The sequence below is a fragment of the Pterocles gutturalis genome, unplaced genomic scaffold (genome assembly GCF_000699245.1).
Source record: "Pterocles gutturalis isolate BGI_N339 unplaced genomic scaffold, ASM69924v1 scaffold8471, whole genome shotgun sequence".
In the NCBI taxonomy this organism is placed as follows: Eukaryota; Metazoa; Chordata; class Aves; order Pterocliformes; family Pteroclidae; genus Pterocles; species Pterocles gutturalis.
In genome coordinates this window covers 18,605-41,883 of record NW_010102961.1, presented here as the reverse complement: position 1 = coordinate 41,883, position 23,279 = coordinate 18,605, and the positions used below count along the sequence as shown (strand labels likewise).

The window sequence follows — 23,279 nt, the reverse complement described above, 5'->3', positions numbered from 1 at the left end:
ACGGCTCGGGCTGAGGGGGAAGGCGGCCCTCCTGGCCTGGGCTCCAGGAGTACCTCACTCAGCCCCGTCGTAGCCGGGAGCCCCTGGGCATCCTCGCTGGCTCCGGCCCCTGGTCGCGGCCAAGGTGAAGAGGATGCTGGCCTGGCAAAGTTTTGCCTGGTGGCTATGGAAGGAACTGTCCTTGCGTTATGGGCAGGGGCAGAAGAATGAAACCGACCTCTTCCAGATAGTTCTTCGCTGATCTTTTACATCATTGTGGTAGCCTAGAGTCTGTGATGATGCTATCCCTTTGGTACCCACTGGAAGTGGGTTTTTTTGGGGTTTTTTTTGTTTGTTTGTTTTTTTGAGGGGAGAGTAACATATTGGGTAGTTTTGTTGCCTGGAGATGCCTCCATTGCCCAGGACTTGCAGTACATGCCTTGTGGTGAAGGCACGGCTTGTGAACTTCCTCCAGGTCCACTTTTTGGATGGAGAATTATGCTTCTTTATACAGTATTGCACATCTGTGCTGGAAGTAAAAGAAACATTTAAAATGTGGAGGTATATATTCCTGAAGTAGCCTTATTTAATAAGGATATTCCATGCCTGTCTAGTTTCAGTTATTCGTGACAGGCTTTGGAGATACTTTGTTATCTGCATCCATTTTTTTCGCTGTCAACCTTGTTTCATTAGAAAATGGTCATGCTAGTGGATGAAGGAGTGTTTCTGTGAGTATGAACTTATGTGAATATATACTTCTGTAGAGTATAAAGAACATCTGTCAGCATTGGTAGCAGGACTTCATATGCGTGTGTTAAGAAACTCAGTAAGAGTACTGGCAATACCAGGAGACTGTTGATTCATGTGATACTAGCCTGTGCAATCTATTTATGTTTCAAATGATCTGGAAAAAAATCTAGATAAACACTTCACTGTTGGAAGTGTGTTGCTGTCTCTTTTTCATATGCTTCTGTTACCCTCTAGAAACATGGGTAGAATAATTCACCAGACTGTCCATGACATTAGGTCACTTCTAGAATTGAAAGTGCCAAGATGAAAGCTAGCTCATAGCTTGAGACATACTTGCCATACTACAAAATATCTGCAGAAATTTTCAGCTGCTTAGCGCTTTCATTTATTTCCACCATTTTAAGGGTGCTTTGGTGCATTAAATATCAGATTGTTCTTTTGGTTCACTGCTTCTTTCTTATTTTTGATCTCTGGTAGAGTTTTAATTAATATCTTCCTTTAGGTTGCTCTTAGCTCAGCTTTATTCCTTGCCAATCACTGTTTTCATTTCAGGGTTGATTTAGGAAACATAGAGGAGTGGAGCAATCCTAACTATTTCAGAATTCTGCCTGCTATCCTGTGTGCTGATTTTTGACTGACAGTCTTAAGGCTGAGTGGGCTGGAATGGTATGTAGTCATGCTGGTGGTCTCCGATTCATTTAGCTGCTGACAGGTGACATCTGTGTTGAAGAGCAGTGTGTGCAAAAGGAAGAACTAGGAAGAAGTCAGTTTTTTTGAGTGAAATTAATCTGTAGTTGAAATCTGACTGGAATTACATGATTGGCTGCTTTGCCCATTTTTGTTTCATACCTGCATAAAAATGGAGACATTACTTTTTCATGAGATGGGAATAATGTCTGTGATAACACTTTTCTTCACCCGTGATCTTTATATTTTCACAGGAGTGACATAGCACATGTCTACTCTTATAGATTGTGTATTCAGTAGTTACAATTTGAAGTGTGGCTCTGACCCCATTTTGAAATGTAAATGGAGCTGGAGGGAAGTGATGGGTTCTGCTTGTAAGCTTTTTGTTTCTATTATATGTTATGTCACTTGCATCCATTTTCCAATCTCCCTGACAAATCGTTGTTATTTTGCTATGTGTTCTTTGCTAACTGCTAGAAGAAGGATCCACACATTCTCCAGGCAGACATATTAGGATGAAAGAATGTGAAATTACCTGTATTTAAGTGGCTTGCTGCTGTAGTATGATAAACTGAGAAAAATGTTTCTCTCTTTCCTTTCTCTCCCAGCTCTTTGCAAAGCACTTTAAATAAGGGTAGGTAACCCTTTAGGAATGAGTGTCCACCCCTCAGGTATATGTGCAGAAGTTTGGTAGTAGAGCGTGGGATTTGCAGGGAATAAGATAGGTGGAATAATTCTTTCTATCAAAATGAGCACAGACATAAAGTCCTTAGTGCCATGGTGACTTCTCAGTTCTTACTGTTATAACGTGTTGAAATCTTACTGAGTTTTGCAAAATGATGTGATGCATGCATAGTGTTTTTAGTGCCCTTACATCTTAAAAGAGAATTATGTATGCAGACAATATACTGACTCTGTCAGTGTTGTCCCAGTTGCTCTGAGCTTTTGCAGGACTTAATCTGCTTTCAAAATGGTGCTGGTAGTATTTATGTTCCTACAGTTGTCTAGGAGCCCCAGTCATGGGGTGTTGACACAGGAGGAAATCTAATAAGCTTTGGATCTGTGAAATGGGAAATGACAAGTGACTATAGGTAGATAGCAAATGATGCTAATGTATATTCAGCGTCCTGGTAACCTAACCATTGCCAATTTGCTGAAAATGCCAAGTGAGGAGAGAAGAGTGTTTCATTTTGAGGGTTTTGTAGGCTTAAAGGAGGATGGTGTACTAGTTTTGGTAATACTGTCTTGGGAGAATATTTTCCATGTATCTGGGCACCATGAAGAGTGTGAACAAGTGCTTGTTTGGAAAATTCAGTAAGCAGATGATGGGAGCTGGTGTTGAGAGCTAGGCGTCAGATCTGCTAGTGGATGAGAGCAAAAAGGCTGCAGAAGTCTTGAGAGAGGAGACAAGGAAATTTGGTGTGATAAAGGAGAAGAGTTCACTGCTGGCATGATACGGTTAAAGTCAGCAACTAGGGAAGTGCTCCAGTCAGCAGCTTTCAAAATAGATGTCGAGTTAAAAATGTCGTGTTAAAAATGTGATGCCAGAGAAGAGCATGCAGTAATACTGTTTTATTCAGTAGGAGCCTGAATTAAGACCAGTATTAATTTTTAAATTAGATGATAAAAACATAGCTCTTCTTATCCCTTACAAATTTAGGAATTTTATAACCATATGTTTCCTTTTTTGGAGGGAGAGGCGGAAGAGAAAAAACAGTGAGAAAATAATTCAATGGAATTTACATACCAAGAATGTTTATAAAGAATTTTAAAGGTATCTGTTATTTCTTGAATTATAGATAAAATAATCTTTACATAGCATAAAATTTTATCTGTGACTCAAAGTGACAGTGTTGTTTTTAAAACACTTCAGAGTTCATTTGGCAGCTCAGCACTTTTGCTTGTTTTTAGCAATTGTTCAACTAGTCACACTAAACAATGAAAAACTTGACTTTTACCTTCTGAGCAAAAAAGTTATTTCTTTAGATGGACAACAAAACAAATTTGAGACACCTCAGACTTAAATCAGAGTTTTTCTTGATCTTAATTAGTATCCTACCCTTAATATTTTTGTAGCTTTCCAAATACTCCTAATGTGAAAACAAAACTAATAACTTATTTTCACATTATTGCTATTCCTTTGCAATTTTAGTGACTTCAGTATTATGATTATACTATTTTTGGTCTAATTATAAGCTGTATTTGTTCTTTTTATTCTGAAGGTGAGCTTTGATTCCCTTTGCTAGGACTGGAGCTGATGGTGTTAAGCATTCCTAAGATTCAACCCTTATTGTTTTTCTCACTGTGTTTGAAAATGCATGCAATCTGCTCTACTCATTAAAAAGCTAATAAGAGATCAGTGGAAGGACAAGATAAATGTTGCTAGTTAGGAAAAGAAATTAAACTGAGCCTTTTCTTGGTGTAACATTCTTTGGTTGAAGGCTAGTGTCAATCTGAACACTTAACTAACACTTTTAATTATTTTGTCAGTTCCACTATTCATGGCATAAATTTGAGGTAGCAGGCTTTTTTCAATCACTGTGTTTGTGGTTGACGCTGTTCTTTGAACCTTCCCCAGTTTGGGTAAAAGGCCACAGCTTTTTACAACCAAGAAGCAGCAGTTATGGTTGCCAAGAGCTCCAGAAAAGTCAATGATTAGCAGACTCATTTGTTCCCAGGGAACCGGGCTCAGGGGGACGTGGTACAAGTGTTGTCATGATTGCTTCAGGAGCCAGGACAATGTTGTCAGTTACAGAAGCTGTGAGGTGAGCTAGTTGATGTGGGGATTGCCGTCAGCAATACTTCCATTTCTGTAGGTGAAGCCGTTCAATCAGTCATGGAGTGGCCTCTCTCCTGAAGAGAGCTTCATGCTTAGGCTTGAGCTTTGTTGAAGAGCCCTCTTGCAGTAAACATCAGTTTTTGTCTCTTTTTCTGATCAGGTTTGTTTTTCTCTTTATTAATAGACTTGGATCTAATAAACAAACATGAGTCATCTGAAGTTATTTGTGGCTACACTGAAGAGGCATGGCACTAAACTCCTGGAAAAGCAAGATATAGCCGGAAGGGTATTTTCACATGGCCAACGGTATGCTTCATCAGGAACCTCAGAACCATTCCTGAGTGGGAGTAATTCAAATTATGTGGAGGAAATGTATTACGCATGGCTTGAAAACCCTAAAAGTGTACATAAGGTAAGTCTAAAACTTGACTGTGAATGATAATAATAGGTTAAGAGTGGAATTGATTTTTTCTTTTTTAACTTGTTTTATAAAAACTCCAGAAAAAGGTCTTGTATGAAATGAAAAATGTGAAACTAATTTCCCACGTATTGATTGTTGTAAGATGTGATGCTGCATCAGAAAAAGTACAGAGGCGCCACAGGCACGGTGAACTGAGTGGAAGGAATGAGAAGTCCAGACCAGAAAAACTACATTACTCAGAAACTTTCAGCATTCCTCCATGGAAATACTGTTCAAGCAGTCTGTTAATTGGTAGTTGGTTACATCTGGAAGAAGATCTGAGAAATAAAGTACTGTTAATTTTTTGGTTTATTGTAATAACTTTGTACCAGATGATATGTTATCTTTAAATAGTAGGTGTTGATGTTGGTACTTCTAAACTGTCCGAGGAAGATGAACGTTCAGTTCCCTTTAGGTAGCTGTGGAAGTTGTAACCTTAAAACTGAATCTGCAACTGTCAGAAAAGCCTTCTTACCTTGAAAATTGTTTTGTTCTGTCTCTCTCCCTCTCTCCAGGCAACATACATTTGTTTACTTCTTTTGACTTTAAATCCCTTCTTGTGGGCAAAGTACATAGACTTATTTTTTAACAAGCTTTCTGCTGACAAGGAAGGCTCTCTTATGGGGATATGTGTATAGTAAGTTAAGAAGCTGATGAGAAGTGTGATAAATTCTACGACAGACAAGTCATTTTCTAGCGAAGTAATGTGAATTGTGCCAAAAAATGTTTACCAAATTGGTTGTGTTTTCTGTTATTTGTGAGGCACATGTATCAAAATGTCACTTAGAAGCTGTTGCTCTAAGTCTGATTATCTAGAGTGTGAGGAAGTGACGCATATTGAGGAAAAAAGATACCAAAACCCCCCATTTTTCTAGCTGTTTTTTTTTCTGATGTTGTGTATGAATTTGGTCTTGTTGGAATGTAACGTATGCAGTGGCAGCTCTGAAGACTGAATTTTGTTCACATAGCAGATAGATCCCTTAGGTCTTTTGTGTAACACCTTAACTTGGAACTGAAGAGATCTGTTCCAGGGGTGGCTCCTCTCGTCCCATCTGTCTTTGATTCTTTGCTGTGTGACTGCCAGCTAAATTTCCAACCAGTGTAGAGCAGGGTAGCACGTTGTGTTGATACATTTAATTAATTTCTGAGAAACCTTCATGATGTGTTGGTGCTCTAGATCAATATTAACCCTTTATTTTGAGGGCACTGAAGGAATGAGGTCGTGCAGAAGGGGCACGTGTAGTGACATCTTGCTTTTACTTGCTTATTTAAGTTATGTTGTCTCGTGATAGCCTTCTTTCCTTTAAGTAAAATTACATTTCTTGTTCAGACCTTCTCAATTTTGCAGCTGTGAAGTCTTGCAAACTTCTGGTGGGACACAAACCTAGATGAATGAACAGGAGTGTTCTGCAGTTCAGTCCACCGTCAACGGTTGGGCGGGAGGGTAGGAGCTGTCCAGAGTGCTGAACAGCCCGGCCGCGCCTCCAGGTCAGCCACCTTGTCTGCCGAGCGGGAAGCTTTCCCGACCAACCGCCCGAGCAAAGAGTAAAGGCTTCGGCTAAATTTAGACCTTCTCGTTATTTTGCTTATACTTGAGAGTAGGTGGAATTTTTTTTTCTGAAAGACTATCCAATTCGTCAGGCCGTTCAAGCACAGTTGGGTGATGGATCCTGATGAAGTGATGTAGTTTGTATGTTGAACAGTGACTGATAAGTTAGCAGAAGTGAATTGACAGAGGAGTGTAAATGTGCTGGTGGAGTCGGGTGTGGCCTAGGGAGTGGATCCCATGTAATTTAAGATGCATTTCTGGGTTAACTATAAGTAATATATTTACAACAGTAATTAACTGAAGTAAATTCACTGTGTGTCTGGTTTATGAGGCTTAAAAGAATATGATTGATGGACATTGTGGATTACTTTACAGCTATTCTTGCCTAAATAATTAAGGTTTTCACAGCCTAGAAAAAAGAGGGGGAGGAGACTGATGTTAAATAATTTTACTTTGTTTCATCAACATTAATTTTTGGTTACTTGAAAACCATCTTATTTCATCAGCTGAAAGCTGTAAACAGCTACCGAAGATTTTTGTTGACAGAAATTGTTCAATTTGGGATTTCATAAAGCAGATTAAAAATGTTGAGAGCTGAACACACTCTATTTTCCTAAAAATACAGAAAAAATCATGCCATGTTGTGTGACTGTAGGCAAGTTGTGAATTTGTCATTGTGCTACAGAAATTGGTGGATATGTTGATCAAGAGACACTAATGGCTTATGTGGTGTTGGTTATGGTATTGTTAATAATTTGACTCTCTCTGCAGGCCAGTATGTCCGTCACAGTTTAGAGAGCCAATTTGTGCTAGGTATTTAGACATTACATTATCTTTCTTCTTTATTTCCCATTTTTCCTCATGTTTCTTCTTCTTGGATATCCCCTTATCAGAGGGGACATGCCTCATTTTAGTTGATGAGGTGCAAAAGCTTTCTTTTTCCTGGGCTTGAAAAGTCATACTGTATTCACCTTCACTTAGAAACTCTAATTAATCAAGGCTTCTCAAATTACTTTCCTCTTGGAAGATTTGTCTGGACATGTCTTCCCATGTATGCTTATTTAGAACTGTTTGAAATATGGCTGTCATGTTCCAATGAGCATATTCAGTGTAACTAGCATTTTTCTAAGACTCTCCTTCCTATGTATGCCATAGTTGTATGTCAAACAATACACATTTATAGCCATAGGAGCTTTTATTCTTTGTGCAAATCCATTCCTGATGATTTCCTGGTTTTCCTTGTCTTTTGAATTTCCTATCCATAGAGCAGCCAAAGCAATAGTCAGAATAAAATGACGTGGGCTCTGAAAAAGGCATCATTATTTCTCCTTGAAGTGTGATGTCAGGGCCATAGATCACAAAGGAGAAGCTTGACACGGCTCAGTTATTGCTATCACAAGATTAATTACAAAACTGCATGGTTGGATATTGAGTACATAATGCCTGCCATGTTATCGTGTATGCAGCCACTCTACTGTATGTAATCACTTCCTTGTTTTATATACTTGGAAAAAATGTGGGTTTTCTGTTTTGTTTTGACTTATTTTTTTTCTTTTTTTAAATGATCTTGTGATGCTCAGTGTATGTCTTCTAAGGCTTTACTGTCCTCTCTGCAGTTGACAAATATTGTGATGTCACTAGAAAAAAAGCAAACCATCAAGATAACTAATATGTTACTTGTTATTCTAAGTGCAACACTGTTTATTATGTCAGAGTAGAATACTGCCACTGAATCACTTGAGTTGTATTATATTACCTGAGAAAATAATGGTAACTATGATACAGATTTGCTGACAGGAAAAAAGGATAGGAATGTATCATGTATCACTATAGTAATTTATTTTTTACAGATGTGTTTTTCTGTTATAATTCTCCTCTACCATTTTCTTAAAGAACTTTGCTAGTTTAGTTGAGAACCTGCAGGCTTGCTATGAGACCAAGCAGGTCTTCTATCCATTCAGTCACATGGCAAGTGCTGTTGCCAAAGACTGACATTGATACACAAGACTTGAAGGCTATAATCTGGTATCAATCTTGAAAGACACTATACAGATTTGTAAAGGCTTTGATGGATGCGGATCTAGAAAAAACTAATTTTCTATAGCCAAATGATGTATTATCCCTCCCCTCTGATTAAATGTCAAGCATGTCTAACAAATCAATAAGTTCAAAAATGCGATAGGAAAAAATAGCATGGGTTCCTCCTGTCCCAGTTGGCCTCATCCTTGAATGTAAACATTTTGAAAGTATTTTTTTATATTTGCAAGTTTGCATGAATAAAGGGCCCTATGCTTATTCTCCTTAACCAGGTAGCTTGTTGGGCAAGGATATTTGGATTTTGTTAGTAACTGCCTCAGCAGAGCACTTATCTAAAAACAAATACAATTGTTTGTGAGACTGGGCTATGATAACTTTTACATCTAAAAGAAAAGCTTTTGACTCAAAGGAATAGTTACATTATTATCAACATTGTATGTGTATCATGGTGTTGGAAAAAGTGAGGAAGGAACCTTAACATAAGCAAAGCATGTTCTTTATTAAAACTCTGAATGAATACCAAATGTCAGATTTGTCATGGATCCAAATATGTGTTTGGAATTTCCTAATTTAATGAAATTTAATAACTGTGTATTGCCAAAATAATCCCTCCTTTTTAAGTAGCCTTAGTTGTAACGCAGAGGGATTGTATCTGTTTTTCACTGTCTGGGATCTGCAAACTCTCAGACTAGGTGCTGTACAGGCATAGAATAACAATACTCTTCTTAATACAGAGTAAGAAGGTGTGTAGAGAGAATACCAGAGGAAATGCAGTTACACTGATAGACTCTTGTAGACCATTTATAGGATGTTGTATAAATTCAGACTTCTAATCTCAGTGTGGCTGGCAAGGTGTCAAGGTAAGAAGAATATAGGAAATGGTCATAAATGAGTGAAGGGAGGAGGAATGAAGTCTTCATCAGTGTTTCTGGAATTGACCACCAAGCATGGTCTGCCTTAATTTATCACGGAATATAAAAGTTGGCCTATGTTTAGATCAAATCTGTGTGAGAGCAGGATGATAAATTAAGTAAGTTTATTGTATTTATATCAATGCATCTTTGTATTAATAAAGAAGTGAGAGAGATACATTAAAGCAGTGTTTCTCGGGCAGTGGCTTCATGCTAGTGATGAGGTTCCTGCCCACAGGTTCAAGGAGTCCCTCCACTTCTGTAACTTGAACTTGAAGTGTTGGGTGATATTTAGCTCTTGTATGTTGCCCTTTATCATAGTGTTTCTGAACACATTAAAGCTTGTATAAATTTCAGTATGAAGATGTTTTATTAATGAAAAATATTTAATTTTTCAGTTGTGCAGTGTTGGCATTACTTTATTTTGATTCTTTTGCATATTTGGTAATTAATATATTAAGTAATTGTCTTTTAAAATCAAATCTTTGGTCTACTTTTTGTGTTTTCTGGCACTGGTTCCTTGAAATGCATTAGTTCCAAGCCCACAGCCAGCGTAAATAACATGCACTGTGCAAAATGAAATTTAACTTCTACAGTACTTCTATTCCAGTCACAAAGATTTCAAAGTTTTGAAACAGCTTCCTTGATTTCCTAAGTTAACCAAACTGAGGAAAGTGTTTTATGACCTTTCATTACCTTTTACAGAAACTGTAACCTAAGCACAAGTATTGATTATTTCCTCCTCCTGCAGGTTTTTTTTTTGTTGTTGTTGAGTATAAGCATCTCAGAGGTTTTATTCCATTCTGCTGCTGTCTGGTAGCATCCATATATCTGATACCATTCTAACCAGGGACAGTGACCACCTCGTCAGAATGGAAATAGTTCAGGAAAAACGGATTTGGACAAATGTGGAGGAAGTGGCTTGTGTAAAAGTGCAGATGGAAATAAAAGGATCTTTTGTTTCTTGTGATTCCGTTTCTGAAATATGTACTCTTCTAAAGTTATGACTTGCACCAGAAGCCAGGTCCATTATTTCTTTCATAGTAAGGTAACCTAAGCTAGGGAGGAAAGGATCTTAGACCAAAAGCCTTGCACAGAAAAGCTGTAATTGCTTTTAAACAGTTTCTTCAAGAAAGGCCCTTAAAGACTGATTCTGATTTAGCATGTTTGGTGAGTGTCTTGAAGTATTATAAATTCTTTAAGTATCATTAAAGGAATGGATTAATTTAATTTATTAAGGTTTTCAGTTTTATAGGCTTGATACCTCTTTACCAGCAGCATAATATCATACCCCTTACTGGTTGCCTGAACAAACATCACAGTTAAAAGGAGCTGTGTGAATGAATAATGTATGAAGATGCTTTGCACTCATATGTACTGGAGACTTTTCCACTGAACAAGCTCAGTGTAAGAAATGAGGTGAAAAGGGCTCATAGCAGTGCTCTCTTCTTGGTGTCTATTAGTGGTACTTAATACTGTAATGTAATGAGGAACCATTTACAGCTTGAAGGAGCTGCTTTTGATTGAGACTTTTATTTGAGGTAATACATTTTCCTTCTTCATTCCTTCTCTGTACACATGTCCAGTCCTGGGATTTGTTTTTCCGAAATGCTAATGCTGGCCAAGCATATGATCCCCATCTACCAGATCAGTTGGAAAGAAAGGCATCGTTTCTTCAGAGCCATGGCCTGGCCCAGACACCAGGTAAAGCTGAAAAGGTTGTTGAAGATCACCTTGCTGTGCAATCTTTGATAAGAGCATACCAAGTAAGTATACTTTGGGGTAGGTGTGGGAGGGCCTCTCCTTTGCAAACAACCTTTTTCTTCCTTTTTATGTTCTTGTTTGTCTTCTGGTCTTAACTCCTGTCTATTGTCTTGCTTCTCATAGAGTCATGGAATGGTTTGGGTTGGAAAGGACCTTAAAGATCATCAAGTTCCACCCCCCCTGCCCTGGACAGGGACACCCTCCGCTAGACCAGGTTGCTCAAAGCCTCATCCAGCCTGGCCTTGAACACCTCCAGGGATGGGGCATCCACAACTTCCCTGGGCAACCTGTTCCAGTGTCTCACGACCCTCACAGTGAAAAATTTCTTCCTAATGTCTAGTCTAAATCTACCCTCTTTCAGCTTATACCCATTACCCCTTGTCCTCTCACTACACTCCCTGATTAAGATTGCCTCCCCATCTCTCCTGTAGGCCCCCTTCAGGTACTGGAAGGCTGCTATTAAGTCTCCTCGGAGCCTTCTCTTCTCCAGGCTGAACAACCCCAATTCTTTCAGCCTGTCCTCATAGGGGAGGTTCTCCAGCTCTCTGATTAATTTTGTGGCTCTCCTCTGGACTCTCTCCAACAGGTTCAGGTCTTTTTTATGTTGGGGGCCCCACATCTGAACACAGTACTCCAAGGGGGGACTCACAAGAGCAGAGTAGAGGGGGAGAATTACCTCCTTCAACCTACTGCTAATATTTCTACAATTCAAGACGTTTTCTGATCCAAAACGTCTTGAATTAGACAGTCTTTTCTTCATTGCACAGTGCCTGAACACTGAGGTCCTATATTCAGACTGGGATGCTCCTCTGGCTTAGCAAACTCAGGATTCAAATTACCCACTGCTCTGCTGCTGGTTATCTGACTTAACCTGGAAGTTCTTTATGGAGATAGTAGTTTCTGAAAGGGAACATGAATCTGCTCGGTTTTGCCCATTTACCAGGAGCAGGAACCAAACATACCAAAGCTTAGCCTTTAATATTCTTTTGGCTCACGTGACTGTATTAAGATTTTTTTGTGTGTGTATGTGTCTCTGATTCAGTAAGTTACTTGACCCAGTTGGAAAACTAAGTTATCTGAAATAGTTTTGCTTCATATGAAGGGGGTTGTCCTGGATATATGGATACTGATGAATCTTGTGATGTGTGTGTGAAATAAGAATTTTACCTTTCTTCAACAGCAAACTTTACCATGGTCCATGTCTGTCTTGACCTCTGGGAAAGTTTGTATTACAGTTCTAAATGCTACTATCTTTTTTTTTTAAGTAAGGAGGAAATGTGCTTGCTTTCTCATACATCTGGTGTGAATTTTGAGATTCCTGATTTTGAGCAGGATTATAGGTAAAAAAAGAGAGGATAAATAATGAATTAACCAGAAGTTGAATTTTGGGAGGCTAATGGTACTGAGTTTTGGTCAGGTGTGATGAATTTATTTTAGAGAGCTATTCATCAGAGTTGACTTTGTTTCACACTAAGATTTTTTTTTTTTTACTGTTTTATTAAGAAGTTAAGTCTAATTTCTTTTTTTTTTCTCTAAAAGAAGAAGGATTTTGGAAATAGCACAGTGGTTTTGGTTAGATATTTTCTAAATGTAAAACGGGTTTAAATATTTTCATTTAAACTTGTGTTTAATATCTTAATTTCAATAAAAGGCTTTTGTTCGGTGTTGAGCAAAATATTCCAGTTTGATTTTTAATTTCCTTCCTTTTTTTTTTAAATAAGTATGTGACTTACCAGGAAGTTTGCTACAGTTTGACGTGAGCACATCTGTACTGCCCTGCACTAAGAACTTTAACTCCTGTTTGCGATCATCAGAGGAATAGAAGAGGAAGTTTTTTAAAAACTTTTTTTCTGTACACATGACATTGTCACCATTGATTCAGAGTTAATCCAGCTGTTGGAAAGTTGTTGTAAAAGAGTAGAAATGTTTGTGACTGTAAAGAATATACAAAATTTGCTTAGAAATATGTATGTGTAGAAAACAACTGCTTAAGCCCATGCACCTTTGCTTGCAGTAATAATTTGTTGAAGAGTTAGAGAAAATTGGAGAGTGTTAGGCTACTTTGACACCATTTAATTGAAAATAAATAGTTCAGGGATTGCCATTTTGTTTCCTGTGCTTAGAGTGTGCTGTCGGACTCAAGGGATGGAACGGAAATGTCTGTATAAATGGCAGGCAGCCACGTGTCTGTGACAGCGAAAGAGGATTACCTAAGGCAACTGTCTGTTTTTAAAAGGTATTTAATACCCTCTAAGTTCAGTGTTGAAGGGATGCGATCAATTTGTGACCTCCCTTTGCCTGATAATGAAATAAAATTGAGAAGAATACAGAATTTTCATTTCTCAAACTTGTCAGTGTTTTATGGTTTTTGTGGTAAACTGCTTTGTGGTCTGTTGAGCTGGTCTTCTGAAAAGGCAGTTAATCTATTGTTTTTTCTAATGCAGAGCACTGGACACACCAAAAGAAGGATTTCATGTGAAATGTGTGTGCTTAACAAAAATAAGTCCAGATAAACTAACTTCTTGAGTCTTCTTTTATAACGTAGATTTTTTTTATCTATGTCTAGAAAATATGATTTTTAAATTCTAGTTTCATGAACTCTGCACTTGCATTTAGTGTAGTTTATGGCAATTGATGATAATTTTCTATAAAAGTGTTTTCACAAGCTTGATCTCTGAGTTTTGCAGTTGTTACTATTTTCTGTATTCGGTAAAAGAAGTGGAAGTTAGTAAAAAAAAAACTTGACATTGAGGGAAAATACTGTCTTTCGGTTAAAGACCAAACTGCTTCTGGAATGCAGTATGGCACAGCACTTCACTGATTTGCCCTTCTGGGTTTTGGCATTCTTGCTAATCCTCTTCCTTTTTCTACTAGTACTGCAGAGCAGATATAGCTTAGGGAGGTGAATTATTTCCTGTTGATGAAGCTTGAGATGTAATTGTTTGCTTAGTTGCAGTCAGATAGACTTTGTGCCGCTGTAAACAATGAGGTGCTGTAGATGTTGCCGTGGGCGTCATTTGTCCTGTCAGAGTTTTATTACTGGTGATTCATGAGATACAAAGAATCTCAGAGGCCAGGCTGAATTGACAGGTCTGGTGGTTCTGAGAAAGATGCTGTATTTTTGTTTGCTTACAAGTGGAAAGCATTTTGTTACAAACTCTCCTGCAAATATAGAATATTTGGACAGTGTTTTTATAAGTCAATTCTTGATCAACCACACTTAATTCACACTCTATTACAATATGATGCAAATCATTATTAATATTGCAGTTTATTAATTTTTTTTTTTTCAGAGACAACTAGGGTACTAGTAGCGTGAATTAAATTCTACCTAAGTGATCTGAATTTGTCCTTAAAAAGAAAAATATTAAGGAGAAAATATTCATATATTCATCCATAAAAAGCTTTTAATGAGCTAATTTAGTATATGAGAATCACACACAAGAGACATATTAAAAAATTGTTTTTTATTTGTGGCTCTATAGAATCAATTCGTTATTTCTTCTGTAGGAATATTATATGTTAATATGGCACTAGTTTATAGCAACTTGCGCATACATTAACATAAGTCATATTGATAACTGAAAGCTGGCTGGCTTCCCAATCGAATTTGTGTTCTTTGGTCTCTTGTATGTTAGTTTTATCATAGATGAAGTTCCCAAAATTTCGTGAATGAAAATAAATGCTATCTGATGCAATGTGATGTGAAGCAGAGCTTCTGAAGAGTGATCCCTTCACTTCTAATATCAGCTTCTTCAACACCAATCAGTTTTAGGTCAACAATGCTATATTTTGTTGTTCTGCAGGTGCAGAAAGGAGGATTCAGACAAAAATACAAAACGACTGAATTAACAAATCATAGAGTCCATAGACTGGTCATGGTTTCTTAATTTTACCCAGATTTAGAGTGCGATATTTAGTAGTTTTATTTACTTAGACTTCTATGATAGACTAAATACAAGTTATGGTTTAATGTATATTCAGCCATTTTTAATTGAGGTAGTGTACATATACAGACATACAATGCTTATTTCCTGTTCTTATGGTAAAATTACAGAAATATGACCTTCTTGTGACATTAGTGGATTTTGCTTATTTGACTTCATGGCCGACATACATATTATGGGGAGATACCAGTGAGTGACTTTTTCCCTTTGGTTGACTTTTGTGAGTGTGATTTCATTTTTCTCTCACTTTCCTTCTTTTTCAGATTCGCGGCCATCATGTGGCTCAGCTGGATCCCCTTGGAATTCTGGATGCAGACTTGGATTCATTTGTTCCATCTGACTTAATCACTACAATCGATAAACTTGGTGCGTACACAGTATGCCTTGTTTTTTGCAATGGTCATTTGTCTCTTTTGTCTCATTGGGCTGGGGTGATTTAATAAGATGTTTCAGGGAAGCTTCTACCTTTTCTGCTTGCTGGTGTCATGAAATAGTTTCATTGGGCATCTGTAAGGATGCTGAAATCTCAGGACAATGGAATTTCTGCTCTGAGATCACAGGTGAGGTTCCTGTGAATTCAGCTTCTGATGAATGATAATTATAAACGCTTTATAAAACCCCCAAATCTTATGGTTTTGAACCACACCAGAAATTAATACTAATCAATACATTAGGCTAAGATTCTGGCAATCTAATTATTTTTATACCATATTTTATACCATTATGATACTTGTTTTGACTGGGGACATCTGAAGGCTAGTCAACAGGAAAAATAAGCAATAAACAAAATGCTATGTAGAGGAACTCAGGTTAAATTTCATACCAAATTTGGGTTTTAGCCTCTGATATTTATTCCTTCCATATAACTTGAAGAAGTCTGTTTGAAGTTATCAGAAGAAAACATGGAAAATGTGGTATTCTTGATGTGTGTATACAAGCCAATGGTGATCATTTTAGTTTACTGCTGGAAGAGTGTAATACACTAGGACTTGCTTTTGCAAAGGTTGTCCTGGTTGCTAAGAGGACATGTCTTTGAGAAATTGCACTGATCAATTTCTTTGCTCCTCTCTGCTTGAATAAAAAAAACCATCTGATTGATTTTTCTCTAATCTGCAATCTACCTGGTATGTTTAAAAGGTGGTTTTCTACTTGATAAAGACATTGAATCAATTTTTCTCTGATATGTAGGGAAGCTTTTTAGACCAGGCATAAACCATAGTGTAAGTAATAGATGAAATGCGTTCTGCTTAATTATACTGTAAGTACATCTACTGCCTCTTTGCTGCTGTGTTTGCTGTTTCTAGTGGTAGTAAAAGCAAGCAGTTCTGACCCTTGATCGTATAAAGGCTTAAGACTGTAAATGGAGAGGTGCTTACACAAATCAGGGGTGCTCTTTGAAGTTTATCAGCTTTAATTGAAGGAAAGTGCCTACTAGAAAATACATTACACATTTACTAAGTTAATATAATTTGTTTGGAGCATGGGTGATTTCTAGCATGTCAGTACAGATTTCTTTAAACTCTATAGATAATTTAGTACAGAGTGTTATGACTGATCAGAAGACATCATGCTGGAGCCCTTATGAGCACTGGAAAAATGTGCTAGGCCTCTGAATGAGATGGGAGATGCTTTTGAGAGTGTAACTGAGGTGATATTTCAGTTTGTGAGGGGAAACAAAATTTCTGACCTAGTCTTGGCACAGCAAAAAAGGGGAGGATCTCAAATGTTGCCTGTCCTTGAGTGTTCCAGGCAGGAAACTTACGAAAGGTCTCTGATAGTACAGAAGGTATTTTAGTGTTTGATTTTTCTGTACATTTTCTTTGTCCTGTCTTCTTGGTTTCTTTTTTGAGAAACCATCTGGTGGGAAGTTTCTTCTGGGAGTTGCTTCTAAAAATGCAGCTGGTTAAGGTGTGCTTACTGCACAATTTAAGTTACAGAATTGCTCTCAGGAACTCTTGGATTTCAATAAGGTTGTATCTCTTTAAACATGAGGTAAAGCTTCAGTAAACATGCAGTGCTGCAGTACAAAGCACAGATGTTCTGTGTATGCCCAGATCACTCCTGTACGTGTTCTGGTTTTTGCATGACAGAACATGTAGAGCCTGTGAAGTCTGAGAGAAAGTCAGCAAAGGGAAAAAAAAATAGGATGTTAGCGCTGCTTGGTTTCAAATGGCACTAAGGCCCCTGTCATCCTGTGTCCTTCCTTATATTAATGTTGTATAAATTAATCCAGTATGCTTCCAACCAACCGGTTCTGTCTGTGAAAGTGTTTCTTTTTGTGTTTGTTGCTCATGATAGAACAAGGAAGAAATCTCTATCATTCCAATTAGTTATTTTACCAAACAGTGAACTTCAAGATAGAATATGGAGAATTGATGGCCTATATGCTAATATGCTAAAATACAAAAAGGTTTGTGTGATTTTAATTTCAATTGTTCCATCTGCAGATTTAAGAAAGAATGGTTTGGTACTTCTAATCAAACAATAACAATTTAATTAAAACATTTATTTTTAAAATACAGACTAAAGTGCATTGTACTAATGGATGCCTCCAAAATATTCACACCTTAAATTTTTAATCTGGTATGTTCTTTCTTTCTTAGTATTGCTTTATTGAACTAAATTGAACTAAACAATGCTGATTTTCTTTCTGTCTCTTGCCCTGCTTTGCAAATTGATAATGTACCTGTTGCAGGGTTTTATGGTTTGCATGAATCAGATTTGGACAAAGTCTTCCAACTGCCTACGACCACCTTCATAGGAGGAAATGAGAACAGTCTTTCTTTACGAGACATCATCAAACGGCTGGAGGTTGGTGGGATGTTTTTTGATTTGTGATTGTTTTCGTCCAAACAGAAGTGAACTTTTTCCAATTGTTAGTCACAAAAAAAAACTTATAATTTGTGAATTATTAATAGAGCATGTAAAGAATTGAAATGACACTAAAAAAAGCAAAGTCATATAAGGTATAAATATCATTAGAAGGGAACTCCAAACAGCAAAACAGCAAATAAGAATGGTAACAAATTTGTAAATTACTGAGTTAGTAAGTGTTGGATTGTACTTTTTCCAGGATTGTGGAGTACCGAAGTTGTAGAGGTTTCTGTTGCATGGTAATGAAATCCATTGGAGTAAAAAGGGCTAGGGGTGAGGAAATATTTGAAAGGATGAAATACAGAACTGAGTTACAAGAAAGTAAAAATAAAATAATTACTGAGCATGTAGGAGTTCATGGTTTTGGCCTGTTGCAAGTGTGAGAGAATGTGTTGACTTGCACGTTTGACTATTACATCATCTTAGCTGAAGCATGGTAAGTTGTTAAGCTACAACATCTCTGTTATGCAGTTGAGCTCTATATTTGCTTTTTGGTTTTTGCACTTCTAGCGTGCCTGTGCAGCAATTTTCAAGAGATAATCCTTAAAATGGTAGTGTGAATAAATGGACAAAATCAACAGCAAAATCTAAAAGGCTCAAGGAACTGATTTATGTTCGAGAGAAATAATACTCTGATTTCCCTCTTCTCTCCAAGGCTTTGGATTTTTTTTTTTTAATTAAATTTAAGCTGACAAATTCCTTTTTAGAGACAGGAGAGAGCACATATGATGTGTTCAGAGTGGTTTTGTCTCAAATTAAACTCACAGTAGGTCTTACTTCTGTTGACTTGTATTTTGGACATATTTTTCTGGTAAAATATTCTTTTTAAGGTAAGAAAAGGAAAATAAAAATGCAACAAGGAGCTAAAATTTCTGAAGTGTCTTTGCATTTTACCCTGTCCATTTTCTGCTCTTAACTGCCTGGATTCTTTTTCCAACTTCCAGCCTTCTGCAACTTGACAGTTCTCAGATAATTTGCATGAGGCTTCATAGCTGTCTTCTCATTGTCTTTATTGCTTGATTTCAGGTGACATTTGAAAAAGACAGGGTAAATTTTGATAAATGACTTGAAATCTTTGCTGGTGCAGCTGAAGAAAAGAATCTCTTGTGCCTGTAAGAACAGTAGTGAGTTATGTGAAATATGGCAGTCAGTTTAAGGCAGGTTTATTGGCCTACTTTGAATGTATTATCTAATGAGAATCTTCCAGATTCAAAACTTTGAAATGTTACTTTGCAGAGAAAGCTTTCTGGCACAAAAATAGATTTAGTAAAACAATTTGTTTGCTTATAGGATTACTGTGGGGAAGATATAGTAGAAGAGGAAGGCAAGATAGCCTTCAGTAGAGTAATACATAGAGAAAATACAATTTAAAAATACATTTGTTTCTTCACGGCCCATTAAGTCCTAAAGCTTCTGTGTTGGTGTTTTCACATCCTAGAATACCTACTGCCAACACATTGGCTTGGAGTTTATGTTCATCAATGATGTGGAACAGTGCCAGTGGATCCGTCAGAAGTTTGAGACTCCAGGAGTTATGAAGTTTACTAATGAGGAAAAAAGGACTCTGTTGGCAAGGCTGGTGCGCTCAATGAGGTAACGCTGGGGTGGTTCTGGGAAACTGCTCTGTGGCTGCTGGGTGTAAGCTGGTGCAGTCTGTAAACTGCTGAGGTGGAGGTGAAGAGTCTAAGTGAAATTTGGAGGACAGGCAGGTGTAGGTGTAGGTGACCTGGCTGCAAGACCAAAGGAAAGTGTGTGCTGTGAGGTATGTCAGGGTCTGTGTTTTCTTAAAAGGCAAGTTGTGTTCTGTAACACTTGTGCAGCCTTTAGTGGCATATCTGGCAATGTTTTCCTTGGCTTGTGGAGTTAAACTGGGAAAAATGTTTCAACAGACTAGTAATATGCATCTGTGTTAAAGAATCATAACCTGTTTCAGAAAATAGATGTCAGAACAACATTGGATGCTGATCTGCTATATTCTATTTACTGTGCGTCTTACTAGCAGCACATGATGGAAGTCATCCTAACAGTCAGCTCAAGGAGAGTTTTTAGATGGGTGAAGTGTTGACATGAATGTTGTTTGACTCACTGGGATACAAAGAGTCTCTTTGGAAAGCTGTCCCAAGACGGGACTGGATTTGAAGAGGCATAATGTGATTTCAAGTCTTGTTTTTGCCCTTTTCCTCTTGAGGTATGCCAAGATGTGCTGTACTGTTGCACGACCTGTCAGCAGGAGTTCTTGTCTCTGCAATATATGACAGTATGTTTGGAAACAGCTTATTGATTGCTCCCATTGTGGCTATCTTTATGGAAATACTGTGATGCCAGAGACTGAATTACCCTCTCACCCCTAGAACAAGACTGTCTTCTCAGGCACAAGATTTATTACAGTTCTTACAACCTGAAACAGTTTGCATATCTTTTGATAAACACAAGAGTTAGAGAATTGTAAAGACACATTTTTTGATTAAGCTTCTATGTTCAAAGACTAAAAAATCAAGTTCTCGTTGGAGGTCTTCAAAGATATTTTTGCCAGGTTTTGTTTGCCAATGTTAGAGCACAATTTTTTGTCCAGTTAAAAGTTTAATTTAAACAGAAATAAAAAAGGTCACTTATTGGTCAAATGAATATTGCACTTTAGTAAGTTTGTTTAACAAGCCCTCAGTATGAACCATCTCCCTTTATCTTCAGATGATAATTTGTGCTTTATTCCTGCCTAAGATGTGGAAAGATCTGGGGTTTCTAATAGTGCGAAGGAGCCTAATGTTCATCTTCTCCCAAACTGTCTGTTGAAAATGGAAGAAAAAGTTTTACATAAATTTCTATTCAGCTATCTCTAGCATGCTTTTTTTTTTTTTTTTTTTTTTTTTTTTTTTTTTGTCTGAAAACGATCAAGGAAAAAGTCTGGTTTTGTGGAAAACTAGTTGTGCTCTTGAGATTTGTGGCTTTGTAAAGCAGATAGTCATCACTTTGCTCAAGAATCCAGTTTTCAAAAATATTCATTCCAAGTACTACATACTTCAGGTACTTGAAACTGAATTTTAAAGTAGGATTTCTCATCCTTTGTTGTGTTCACTGATAGGTTATTGAACAAAGGGGTAATTTTTAACTCTTCCTCCTGTAAAATACTCGTTCTATATCTTTCAGCTACTTTGTGTATGCATTAGTAAACATGTTAGACCCTGACTGTGTAGCCTGTTCATGGTCAAGCATTTTAGATTATCCCTTCTGAGAGTAACCATCTTTCATAAGACTTCCTCCTCGTTGGGTACTGAACACTTGCAGTGACAGCAAATGAGCTGCCAGCCCTTGTGAACTCCTCACAGTGGAATATGGGGAACTCGCAAGATGTGACTGTGAAATATTATAGTTCTGTACGCTTAGTGGCAGTTTGCCTCACATAATGAACTGTCTGCCTGTTCAATACTGGCTTAACTTGCAGCTGCAAAGAGGAGGAAAACAGCGTGTAGAACCACCACTTTGATTTGCCCTGTAGGACTTGCTATTGACATGGGACCCCACTTTCAGTTTATATAAACTGGCATAGCCCTGCAGACTTCCCTGAGGAATTCTGTCAGCATAGCTCAGCTGAGGGTCTGGCTTGTTGCTTAGATGCCTGAATTGTAAGGGTATTGATGGGTGAGCTAAGAAGAGTCTTTTGTCAACTCTTAATTTCACTGCTTTTAGGACTTCAATCTAAAGAAGTAAATGTCAGCGTTCTAAGTGAGGAGTAAACTGAGTGTTAATGGATTATGGCAGTGTTAGGAGTCGAGGCATTGTACAGATGATGTAACCAATACAGTTATTTTAATGAAGATATATTTTCTTTGCGTTTTGTACCTCCAGGCTTTACAACAGTAAAACCTTTCAGTGTTTGTTAAAAGGTACTTTTTAACCACCCACATTGCCTCTGGCCCAAATGCATTAAAGAATGAAAGAACATAGAGCTGTCAAAGGTTGACATCTTTCTCTGGCTACAGCTGAGGCAGAGATACTACCGTCCTAGTTCTTGGCACGTTACCAACCATTATATCACACAGCGTGAGGAGCCCTGCCATTGAATAGGACCTATGAAACAGGCCTGCTTTCAACTGTATTTCCACAAGTCTTAAATAATTACTTTCAGAAAATACAGGTTCTCTGTTATGTCTGCTTCAAACCACAGAAGAGGCTTCTTTGCTGTTACTCTGCCTTCCCAGCCGTCAGTGTACATTTTGTGTATGTGGGAAGGAGCAGAGTTTAACTTGGGAAGTGAATTTTGTCTGAGATGGAGAATCTTCCCATCAAAATTGTTTCAAAGTCCTGGTAAATACTTCTCAGATAGAGGAGAAAGACTTAATTCTCTGCCATGTCTCCCTCCCTACATGTGACTTACTTCCAGAGGCCTAAAAACATGTATTCACGGGTACTTTAAAACAGTGTAATTTAATTTAATTTGCGAAAAGATGTTTGACAATAAGTATTTCCTGCATCGTCTTAATACAAACACTCTCTTGTTTTCTGGGTTTCTTTTTGGCAAAGATTTGAAGACTTCCTTGCTCGCAAGTGGTCTTCCGAAAAGAGATTTGGTTTGGAAGGATGTGAAGTAATGATTCCTGCACTTAAGACCATCATCGATAAATCCAGTGAAATGGGAATTGAATATGTTATAATGGGGATGCCTCATAGGTAATATCAATGGAAACCCCCAGCAGATGGGTTTATTGTCTTAAGACAAGTTTGGAATTCTAGAATTTTATTAATGAAGTTGATATTAGAGAAGCTATGGTAGCAAGAGTCAGTCAGTGAGTAATGGGAACACAAGACTGTAACAAATACCTGTCAGTGGGAGGCTACAGGCTTCACAGGTAAATGCTAGCAAAACTCTCTTCAGTGTACCTTGAAGCTGCAAGCAAATGTGGCAGCAGCCATGGTATCTTTCCTTTTGCTTAGAGTATAGAACTGAGAAAGCTCGGCAAGATAGGATGAAACTTACTTTTGCAGTCTGCCTTAATTAATTAATTATTAATGTTATGTTAAAACTGCTAGATAGCTACAAATACATTGATCATATTTCAGTAGCTAGGTGTTATAAAATGTCAGTGGGAATGCATTGGAGGAACTTTGCAATGGAAGAAGAAGGGTAGAATGAAGTGTTTCAGGTTCAAATGTTTGGAGTTAACTTTTTACCTGCAAATTTCTCACAGACATGGCTTGCTGATTTTGTAAGTTTTCTGCTGTTTTACTCTGTTACTACCATTTTTGAGACATAACTATGTTTGGAATTTTCTTAGAGGTAGGCTGAATGTATTGGCTAATGTAATACGAAAAGAGCTGGAGCAGATCTTCTGTCAGTTTGATCCCAAACTTGAAGCAGCTGATGAGGTAAGATGCTTCTTCAATAGATCTATATAGAGAGGTCAACTTTCAAGGTAGTTTTTGGTCATTTTGGTCATGGTTATTAAGAAAAATAGCATTATCAGCTATTCTTTTTTAGTTTGAAGAATATGATTTGGTGTAATTTTTAACAAAATTAAAGACTATACTGCGTACCTCCAACATGCAG

At 37.5% G+C, this 23,279-nt stretch overlaps 1 protein-coding gene across 1 annotated transcript in view; it reads left to right on the top strand.

Moving 5' to 3' along the window:
- Positions 1-4,397: 4,397 nt before the first annotated feature.
- The window catches only part of LOC104457695 (2-oxoglutarate dehydrogenase-like, mitochondrial), a gene marked incomplete at its 3' end in the record, with an annotated part of 29,946 nt that continues 11,064 nt past the window's right edge, over positions 4,398-23,279 (top strand). Inside the window, exons 1-7 of the mRNA XM_010086499.1 lie at positions 4,398-4,607; positions 10,739-10,918; positions 15,127-15,229; positions 17,559-17,674; positions 19,176-19,330; positions 22,256-22,402; positions 23,008-23,098. Of these exons, the coding sequence (XP_010084801.1) occupies positions 4,401-4,607; positions 10,739-10,918; positions 15,127-15,229; positions 17,559-17,674; positions 19,176-19,330; positions 22,256-22,402; positions 23,008-23,098 (999 nt within the window). The remainder of the gene's footprint in view (positions 4,608-10,738; positions 10,919-15,126; positions 15,230-17,558; positions 17,675-19,175; positions 19,331-22,255; positions 22,403-23,007; positions 23,099-23,279) is intronic.